An 11,526-nucleotide genomic window follows, 5' to 3' on the forward strand; every position below is an offset into this window, starting at 1 on the left:
TTCCTTATCATTTCTTTTTTTTTCTATCAATAAAAAATTATTAAATGTTAATTACTAGCCCAGAACAAAATCCTCATTGTATATTTTGAGGTGTATTCAGCTTCATTTCTTATTTTCAATAAATAAGTTTCTCATAAATGAAAATTTACCATGATGGTATTTTAGAACGAAATCAATATTATTGCTAAAATTGCATTTTTTTGAAAGAAGAAAGAAAAAAACTGAAATCTTTTTTTTTTTTTTTTTTATAATCTGAAAAAAAAAGACGCCTATTTAAGATTTGAATAAAAATTTAGAATAATTTTCATTTACATCTGATCATAATGATAGTGATACTGTAGATGATATCAGAATGTCTGGTGAAATTTATCACATAAAATTGTTTCTTGTTTTTTCTTCCTTTTTTTTTTTTTTTGAAAATAATTTTTCTTTTTCTTTTGGAAAAAAAAAGCAAAAACAATAAAAAAATTTATTTGAAAAAATCACAAAAAAAAAAAGAAAAGGAAAACTAATAAAGTTCGATTTAACTTTTTTTTTTTTGCATAGTTTTATTTCATTTTTTTTTTCTTATTAATTTTTTGTTTTCTTCCATTTTGAATATGTGCCTTTTACTATGTAGTGTTTTTCTTTTGTTTTAATACTATTTTGATGTTTGAAAATATAGTGCTCATCATTTTTTGTATGTTACAAAAAAAAAAAAAAAAATTGTTCACCGTATTTTCTGAATGAAAAGAAAAAATCATTTTTCATTTTTTTACAAGACCTTTTTGTTTTCCTTTTTTTAATAAAAAAAAAAAAAAAAAAGGAAAACTAAAAATGTATCATTATTAATTTCATATGCAAAAAAAAAAAAAGAAACTAAATATTTTTTGCAGTTTTTTTTCTAAAAATGGTTTATGTTATAGAAAGAAGAAAAAATTGGTTGTTTAAAAGTTATTTAGTTTGAATATAATAAATTATTACAGATAATGTATAAAATTGTAAAATACGATAGTTACATTTAATTTTCCTTTCTTTTTTTGTTTTTTATTTTTGATCAGAACAGATAGCATTTTCAATCATTTTGAAAATTTAGTATATTTTTGTAGATTATGCAAATTTCTTCATCGAGAATAATAACATTCATAATTTTTTCATTTTCTTTTTTAGCAAAGATGAAATGAAAAAAAAAAAAAAAAAAGCAATTGCTTTTCTAACATATAATAAATAAATGATGATAACATCAAAATTAAAAATAAACAACAAACTTTACCATTTGTATAGGATTAGATTGATTTTTTTATTCTTTTTTAATTAAAAAAAAAAAAAAAAAATGAATTTTGGCTAATTTCTTGAAGTATCTTTTTTTTCTCGCAATTTTTTCTCAATTCAGAATTTCTGGTTGGTAAAATTATTATACAAACGATTTTTTTTCTACTTTTTATCAATAGTTGAAGCATAATCATTTAAATGACTTTTTAAAGTTAGTTTCAGCAGCATGAAACATGTTATTTGATAGAAATAGTAAGTATAGAGTTTCACTTTTTTTTGTGCAATAATTATTTCTTTAAAAATTATTTAGTTAAATGTAATACGTTATTAAACTAAGGTAATATATAAAATCATAAAATATGATGGTTGATTTAATTTTTCTTTTTAAACAATAAACGAAAATTAAGCATTTTCTTTTCTATCCTTCTTATTTTTTTTAAAAATTTCTGTTTTGAGAATACTAAGCCTTTTTTATCATACATACATTTTCTTCATCTTATAAAAAATTTTAATTTGAAAAATAAATTAAAAAAATCTTTGACAATGGAAATATTATTATTAGTATGATTATGTTATATTATTTGTGAACAAATGAAATTAATCATTCATTAGCTCATTTTCAATTGCAAATATTCATTTTATTGTTCTTTTAGCTGTGCATAAAAGCATTCAATAGAAATTTTTTTTTATGGGAAAAAGAAAATGGAAAAGAAAATAGTAAAAGCCATAATGCTTACAATGAAAAGCAGAGAGAGAAGAAAAAAAAAACAAAGGAAATTTTCTAAATCAATTATTAATTGATCTGATCCGAAATCTGAAAATTAAATTTTAAATAAGCTAACATATAATTAGGATATTACTATTTTAAAATAACAAAATCATAGTTTCATTTTTTTAATCAAAAGGAAAAAAAGACAGAAAATAATTCGAAATATACGATTTTTTTAGAGAGAGAGAGAGAGAGAGAAAGAAAGAGAGAAAAGCAAAAAGGAAAAGAAGAAAAAAAACAAATATATTAAACAAATGGGCAAAATTTAATGAATCAAATAAAGGAGTGGAGAACTACTAGCTTTTTTTTTCTTTTAAACTAATTTACACAATATTAAACTTTCACTAATTTAAAATACATTTAAAAAAAAAAGATACGAAATATTTTATTCAATCTGCAATTATACTATTTCTTCTTTTTGTTTTTTGTTTTTATGAAATATTTAGAATTTTCTTAGCTGCTTTTACAACATGATCACCTTTTGGCATCGAATATACTTCAACAGCTTCTGAATATGGCATTGGAATATCAACACCTGTTACACGTTGAATTGGTGCATCTAAGGAATCGAATACATCAGATTCGGCCATCTGGAAATAAATTGTTTATTTTATAATGTAGCTAACAGATAAATCATACATATGCTATATATAAGTTTTATTAATTAAAATCAAAATAATTGGTTTTGGGATGTACTAAAAACTATACAAATATATCAATTTGGATTAATATTAAACTTTTATATTTTATATTTAACTATTTCAAATTTATTATAATCATTTTTATCATTACTACTACGATAACTATTACTATTGATTATTAGCATTATTGAATTAATCATACCAATGATTCTTTTTAAGGTTCATTTTCAATATTTTTTTGCCATATTTGTATATAATAGTATGCTGGATAGTTTTTGAGTTGTAAAAATTTTTAAATAATCTTTTTTTTTTTGAGATATAATTTGTCTTTTTTTTTGAAATCGATTCATTTTTTTATTAAATTTTTTTTCTCACCAATGAAGAAATTATGATCTTTATCAAACAATGCACTCATCAGGTAATTCAATTATCAAAATATTTAAATATTAAAAATTTTAAAATATACTTGAGCACTTATTTCAGCGCCAATATTACAAAATGGCCAGCCAACTTCAACAGTTATTAATCGATGCGTTTTCTTCACCGACTTCTTAATGCATTCACTGTCCAATGGTCGAAGTGTTCGTAAATTTATTAGCTAAAAAAAATTTTGCGCTTAATTAAAATATACCTAAAATATTTTCATTTTTCACTTCATTTCAAAAATTTCTGATTTTGATTGATCACCGGCAAAATGATATTCTTATGAAAAAAAAAATTTTTTTTTTCATATTGTATTGAATTTAAAAAAAAAAAAAAAGAAATGAATTAATATGATACCTCAGCATGAATACCTAGCTTAGCTAACTTTTCGGTACCATCAAAAGCTTGCGCCATCGATTTACCATACGAAACAATTGTAACATCGGTGCCTGGCACTTCAATTTTTGCTTCACCAATTGGAATTACAAAGTTTGAAGAAAGAACCTCGGATGATACCGGGAATGTATGCCCATATAAAAGTTCATCTTCCAACATTACAACTAAACAGATATTTATTAAAATTTTAATTAGTACTTATAATTTCAAAAAAATAAAAAATAAATAAAATAAAAAAAAATTCAGTTTTACAAAATTTTTGAGAAAAATTATTTAAAAATTTATTAAAAAGAAAATATACTGAAAGCAGCTGACAGATTTATTCCTAAATTCGAAAAAAAAAAAAATGAACAGTCAAATAAATGTTCATAATTATTGATTATATTTCTTGAAGCAATCGGAATACCAACCTGGGTTATCATCTTGTATAGCAGCTTTTAAAAGTCCTTTTGCATCTTCAGAATTATATGGTATCACAACCTATAATTTATTTATGAACGATGAAATAAATAAATGTTCACAACAATTGATTATATTTCTACTGAAAAACGGAAAAAAAAACAAAGGGAAAAAAACGAAATCTTGCAGTAAATATATAAAAATATGACAACTGCGCAGCTTTAATGATATTTGAATATACTGGTATATTAGGCTTGTCAAATAATGTTCATACTCATTTCTCATATTTTAATTAATTTAACAATCAAACTATCAATAATCAATTTTTTTTAATTTCTTGGACATTACAATAAAATAATTAAAAAATAATAATGAGCACTGAGAGAAATACTTACAATCACCAAAATTATTTTGTCCTAATGTTTAAAAATTTTGAGAGAAAAAAAAAAAACTGTGAAGTGCTAGAAAAAAATACGAGCAAATAAAATGATATTTTTTTAAAATAAAATTGAATGTTGAAAAAAAAAAAACAAACTTTTAAACCAGGACAGAATGCGAACCATGATGAAAAATCTTGTGTATGCTGGGCTGCTACACCTGGTGTCGGCCCATTTGGTCCACGAAAGACAATTGGTACATTTACCTAATAATTTGTGTAAATGTACAATTTTAATTTCATAAAGAAAATTCTTCTCAAAAATTTTATTCATTAATTAAAAAGTGTTTGCTATTTATTTGTCAAAAAAAAAACGATAAAAAATTATTTTTAAATTTAAAAAGGTAAAAAAAAAACAAGAGAAAAAAAATTGATAAACAAATATGTATACATTTAAAATTTCATATATAATAATATTAATGATAGCTATTTGAAATAATTTATTTAAAAGAAAGAAAGAAAAAGAGAGGGAGAGAGAGCAAAAAAAGGGTTACTAATAATGAAATTTTAAAAATAATAAGAAAAAATTATTTTTTTTTTTGAAATTTTAAATGAAAAAATTTACTCGACCAGCTGACATATAATAAGTTTTAGCTGCGCTATTAATAATGTGATCAATACACTGCATTGAAAAATTAAATGTCATCATTTCACATATTGGACGTAGTCCTAGAAATGCTGCTCCAACAGCCATTCCAGCAAAACCCATTTCAGAAATTGGTGTATCGAAGCAACGTTTCTCACCATACTTTTTCATGATACCTTTTGAACACTGTAATAATTTATAAATATTAAAAATGAATTTGTATTAAATTATTAATTTTAATTTTTTTTTTCTATAAAAAATATATATATATAATTGATAAAATTTCTATAAATATTTCATGATTAAAAATTTTTCGAAACGCTATGTTAATTAAAATATTTCAGATTTAATCAGAAATGTAAAATTTTTGTTACTAAAAATAATCTTTTTTTCTTTGATGAACTGAATTAATTAATGATCTGTAAAATTTTGAAAAAATGAAACAATAAAAAATTTTTATTTTATTTTATTCAACAATGTAAATATTTATAACAAAATTTGACGAAAAGAATAACGAAAATTAAAAAACAATTAATAATCAAAAAAAAAAAAAAAAAAAAAAGGAAAACAATAAAAAATTTGAAAAAAAAAAAAGGAGGATAATTAAGTAAATCAATAATTATTATTATAGCATGTCCATTTTTTCGGCACTTGCTCATAAAATTATGTTAATTTCCTTTGTTTTCTTATACCTTTTTTTCTACAAATTTAAAATTTAAATAAAATTCAAAAAAAAAAAAAAAAAAAAAGGAACACCTTGTAAGCACCTTCATAATGTGCTACTTCTTCACCTAATAAGAATACTCGTTCATCTGCTGCCATTTCTTCATCTAATGCTTGTCGTATTGCTTCTCGAACTTGAATACCATTTGTTACAGCAGGTGCTGTCACCAGAAATCGTTTTGATTGTGTTGGTAATGTTCGAAATATTAATTGACCAAAATGACTTACGTTGAATACCATCACGTTCACGTAGATTACTTCTTTAAAGTTAAAGTTTTATTCATGCAATGTTTTAATTTTTTTTTTTTGGAAAATAAGATTTAAATTTATTATTTGGTTTTTTCCTACAATTTTTTTTTTTTTAACATTTTTAATTTAATCAAAATCAATTCTATCATTTTTCTTTATGATTATGATTGAAACAAATTGCATAGATCAATAATAATGGATTCATCGAAATAAAATGCTTTTTTAAAAAAAAAAAGAAAACGAAGTTATTCGACAAAAAAACAATGTAGTGAATGATTTTGCTAAAAAAATGCTTTTTCCTATAAACATCAAAATAATCTAAAGGTGGGTTTTTTTACAAAAAAAAAAAAAAAGTGAAGAAAAAAAAAACAAAAACAACTTTTGGCATATTTGTTATTTTCATAAAGTACAATGGAGTATAATATAACTTTTTCACTCAAAGCTTCACTTGTTTTTACACCCCAAATGATGATATTTTTAAAAATTTCATTTAATTTTTTATTAAATATTAATTTTAGAAGATTATATATTTTCTTTTGTTTATAAATTTAAGCAAAAAATCAATAATTTGTACATAATTACATTGGTGGTTTCACCTATCGCTTCATATCAATTAGAAATTTGTTTAAAAAAAACAAAAAAAAAAGAAGTTAAAAAACGAAAAAACGACAAATTTAATTAGCTGAAAAGAATTTTAATCATTAATCGAATATTTGTATATCAATGTGTTTTTTTTTCAGAAAAATGTTACTGTTGATTATTAATAAGTTAAAAAATAAAATAATTTGTTGGAAATTGTGTTATTTTGCTTCTATTTTTTGAATGAATAAATATTAATTAAAATAACGTTAAGTGGAACATTTGAAAAATTAATTGGAAGAAAAAATAAAACATAGTTTTGATAAAATTACGGGAATTTTTTAAATAGGTATAAATCAATATTATAGCTGAATGATTAATTTCAATTTTATTTTGTACATTTTTAACATAACTTTATTTCATAGTTGGCAAATTTAAAATTTTTATAGTTGGTACAAAAGATTAAATGTAAAAAAAGTAGAATTCATTAGCATAATATATAATAATATAATAAATATTTTGTAGCGTGAAAATTTAAAAGTTTGAAAAGTTTCTGTAATTCGTCGCCAGATAATTTGCAGTTTTTAGTGTTTTTCATTAGAATGTTTCAAATTAAAATGTACAACTGAATTGTTTAATAAAGGAAATTAAAAAAAGAAAACATACATCTGGAAATGAATACCATAAGATTTTAGAAAAATTTAAAAATAATCCATATATACTTAATGGCAATTAAAAAAAAACAGAAAAAAAAAAACAATCTGAATATTTAAAGCAAAAAGAAAAAAAAAGGAAAAACACAAAAATAAAGAATGAAAACGAATAATAAAAATGATTGAAAATTTTGAAAACATTTAAAATATGAAGTTGAAATACTGAAAAAATGCAACGATCATTTTTGAAAAAAAGTTAGAAATGCTGAAAAAAGAAAAAAAAGTTGGAGTAAAGACCTAATGAAGAGAAAATGGAAAAACTAACAAATGAAAATTAAAAATTTTTAAAAGAAGCAGAATTAGTAGATAAAATGTGAACAAATCTTTTTTTTTAGTGTTTATGATTTTTTTCGATTGGATAAATAAATTCCATTGAAACCATTTTCAAATGTTTACTCAATTTTTTATCATTTGCTTATATTCCAAACTTTTATTCCTATCCAATTAGTATAACTTTAATTACTGCTATATTATGCAAAATATCAAACTGAAAAATTTTTCAGCAAATTCGCAAAATTCGCCATTACTTTTTCAATACTTTTGAATGGTGAAAAGAAATGAATGAATAATTAATTTATTATATTACACAAATATATAACTGTAATTGTGATATTTATTTAAAATGCTAAAAAATAATCTCAGTGAAATTTACATCTGTGACAACAATCATATCTTTCATGTCTTCTTAACATATAATATGAATTTTAATGATAATTGGAAGTGAAAAAAATTTCCATCATGAACTGGTCGAAAAAAAATTGTAGTAATAAGGTAATTGAATTGAAGTAAACAAATTAATTGCTTTTCTTCCCTTTTTCCTTCTTTTTTTCTTTTTTTTTTTTTTTTTTTTTTTTTTTTTTTTGATTGGTACAACAATTGGTGAAAATAGCAACTAAAAAGGGAAATTGGTAAAATAATAATGTGAAGCAATAATTTAAGCATAATTTAACACTATGATAACATTCATTATTTAAATTTTTTGATGAAATTCTGCCTATATTTTAGAATAAAATTAAAAATACAAAAGAAAAAATTTCTTTTTTAAATTAAAAATTTTTGCTAACATAATTTATAATTTTTAAGTTAAAATTTTTTTATTATGAAAGCTATCCATTTAGAAATTTTTACATTTTCATTCGTTTATATTCTATATCATTAAAATAGTTCCATTTCATTTATAAGAAACTTTAACAAATGATATCAAAATTTTACAAAATTTATTTCAAATTGTATATAGAATTAGTTATAATATTTGATGTTTGCTACGAAATTAAAATTATTTTCTATTTTAAAGAAACAAATAAGTAGCATTCGAGAAGAAAACAATGAATCTGTTTTAACATACAATTTAATTATACAAAATTAATGAATGTGTCAAATAAAAATTGGAATGCTAATTATTGTATTAGTAGAAATAAGTAATAAAATAACATCAATTAAATAAAAGAGTATTATGTTTTATTCTTAAATTAAACTTAAGTATTAAAAAAAAAATTATTATTATCATTATTCTTACCACTATTACTACTGAAATGAAATATTTGTTCAGTGAATATTCAACATAGAGTAAAAGAAAATATAAAAAATAAGTGAATAAGTGAAAGTGAAATAATACTTTCATTGTTTTTCCTGTTAAACAAAAAAAAAAAAAAGACGAAGGAAAGTAAAAAAGAAAATGTGAGGGAGAGAAAGAGGGAGGGAAAGAGAAAGAAAGAAAAAAGTGTAATTATAACTTGCTGTGATAATTATGCCATCCATAACAGATATAATGAACTGAAATGATTGTTCAAGAACACTTCATTTCCTCTTTTTTTTTTTTTTTGGTTTATTACATTTCAAGATGATATGAATAAATATTTATTTACAAATATAAAAATTCAAAATTATAGTTAATATTGTAGGTATTAACAGTATTACTAAAAATTATTATTATTTACTGTTTCTACTACTAATTAATTAGTATTATCATTCACCATAGAAAATTATATATATATAAGTAATAATTATAAGCATATTCATTGATTAGTATAACCATTATCATGATTTAATTGTAAGTAATAATTATTTTAAAATGATTTGGTTAAATAAATCAATTAATGCAATTATAATGCATTCTTCGATGGTATTGTCGCAAATACTAGTCATATAATTAGTAGTTTCAAGAAATTAAAGATTAAGCTAATGAAATAAATTTCACCGAGAAATATTAAAAATTAGATTTGTGAAGAAATTTTAGAATAGGGCAAAACTATCTAGTAGAATAACAATCTACGATAAAATTACATTGGAAGAGAAATTTTACCTGATAATGAAATGGTATTAATTGAAATCAGTGAAAATGATAGTATAAATTGATGTAAATTATTTTGATAATAATAATAAAAAAAACAAAGGAAGAAAGGATGGGAAAAAAAATTACGCAAAAAATTTCATTGATAACAAAATTTTAATGATAGAATTCGAATGTGCTAAAAAAGCAATTTTTGCCTTCTAAAATACATTCATTAATAATTACTATTCGTTTTCTGTAATTAAATCACAACCAAAGTAATTACTATCCTTTTTTTTGTAATTGAATTATAGCAAAGCATATCGAATATTCAATTTCATGCAAATAAATTCAAATTTAAATTTCCAATCATTGAAAGGAAAAAAAAAGAGGAGAAGAAAGAGAAATTATTGTATATGTGTATATTTATAAAAATTATTTTAGTAAATAAAAATAATTCATTTCATTTTAAAATATAATTTTTGTTTTAAATGAGTGAATGTATCATCAGCAAAAGTATGCTGGAAAAGACAAAACAATTGATCTAAAGGTCAAATTAAATTAAATTCTCCTAAATTTCATAACACAATTGATTTATTTATTCGATTGAAATTATATATGTTTGTAGATGTCAAAAGTATTGAATGAAAATATTAGAATACCTGTTTAGATAAGTTTATTCCATTTTAGAGTGTACTTTTATATTTATTCATCTGTATAAAAAAACAAACAAACAAACAGACACGCATACATGTGTTGTAGACGAAGTGCATAAATTTTGTTTTTGAAATTAGCAAAAAAAAAAGTGGAAAAAAGTGAGTGGCATATTCAATAACATTTGTCATTTCAATGAGATAAGAAAAAATAAATTTTTCTTTTTGCAGTAAAAATCAAAAATTTTGTTACTTCATCTCTCGTTTTTTTTTTTTTTTTTAAGAAGAAAAAGTTTATATATAATTAGTAGTATGGGAAAGTTCGGAAAGTTTGTTATTTGAACAAAGAAAGAAAAAATTGATAAATAATAATGAAACTGAAATCATTAAAGTAATTGATCAATTCATAATACGTCGATATTTAATGTAATTGTTGTAGCAATTATCATTTTGCATAATCAATAAGATGTTAATTATTATTGTTTAACTTGTGTGTATCAGCAAAAATTTGTTGTTGTTTTTTCAATAATTGTAAACATTTTTCAAATTTGACAAAATTATTAATATATTTTAAAAAATTAAATAATCAATTATGTGCAAATGCTATTTGTAGTAAATCAAAATTAATTTTATATATTGCTTTCAAATATACTAATTTAATTTTTTCATTTCTTTTTTTTTATTAAATTAATGAATAATATGTGCATCAAATTTTGGCCATACTTTTTTTTTTTTTTAATTATTTATTATTTTTTTAAATCATTAAGTTAAAGTCACTTATTATTTTTTGGATTATTGTTGAATGATTGGAATAAAGTTGACATATCACAAAGTGCTTCAAATTTACTCTTACTAAAATTTTACCAATAAATAATTGATTTTTACTATTAGAAATTAAAGTGTAATATAAATGTTGAAATATATGCACATGAAATGAAAAGGCAATTATATTTATAATTTTGCTCAGATTTATTCCAATAGCAAAAAAGAAAAAAAAAAAAAAAAAAAACGAAATTAGCAAATAATAAGCAAATTAATACAGTCGCACATTATTTGTTGTTCATATTATTCAATTTAAATTTGCTATTACATTTAATTTGTATTAAAAGTACAATTTATTGCTAATACTGTTTATACTACTAAAGAAAAAAAAAAAAAAAAAAAGACGAATACACGATTCGACAATGATTTAGCATGATTTTTAATGATTAAAATTAATATATTTCAAATTTTCAACATCATAACCAAATCTAACAGGTTGTTAATTTCAATTTCATTTAAAAATTTAATATATTACATAATTAGCGTAAATTTGATATCAGTTAAAGAAGGAAAAAAAAAAGATTTCAATGCTTAGATTTAAAAAAAAAAATAGAAAAAAAAAGTGAATGAGCTGAATGCAAAATATTTGTAAAATTATCAGTTGAAGCACCAAACTA

The 11,526-nt window shown here is 21.2% G+C and overlaps 1 protein-coding gene across 1 annotated transcript; it reads right to left on the minus strand.

The window, feature by feature from the left end:
• Positions 1–2,451: 2,451 nt before the first annotated feature.
• Positions 2,452–5,864, minus strand: Bma-pdhb-1.1 (pyruvate dehydrogenase E1 component beta subunit, putative; the record flags this gene model as incomplete). Its single annotated transcript, XM_043073263.1, has 7 exons — positions 2,452–2,610; positions 3,128–3,259; positions 3,442–3,644; positions 3,891–3,960; positions 4,415–4,522; positions 4,881–5,087; positions 5,658–5,864. The coding sequence occupies 7 exons, from the start codon at positions 5,862–5,864 to the stop codon at positions 2,452–2,454; spliced, it is 1,086 nt and encodes a 361-aa protein (XP_042929197.1).
• Between the last annotated feature and the right edge of the window lie 5,662 nt (positions 5,865–11,526).

Source organism: Brugia malayi (assembly GCF_000002995.4).
Source record: "Brugia malayi strain FR3 genome assembly, contig: Bm_v4_ChrX_scaffold_001, whole genome shotgun sequence".
In the NCBI taxonomy this organism is placed as follows: domain Eukaryota; kingdom Metazoa; phylum Nematoda; class Chromadorea; order Rhabditida; family Onchocercidae; genus Brugia; species Brugia malayi.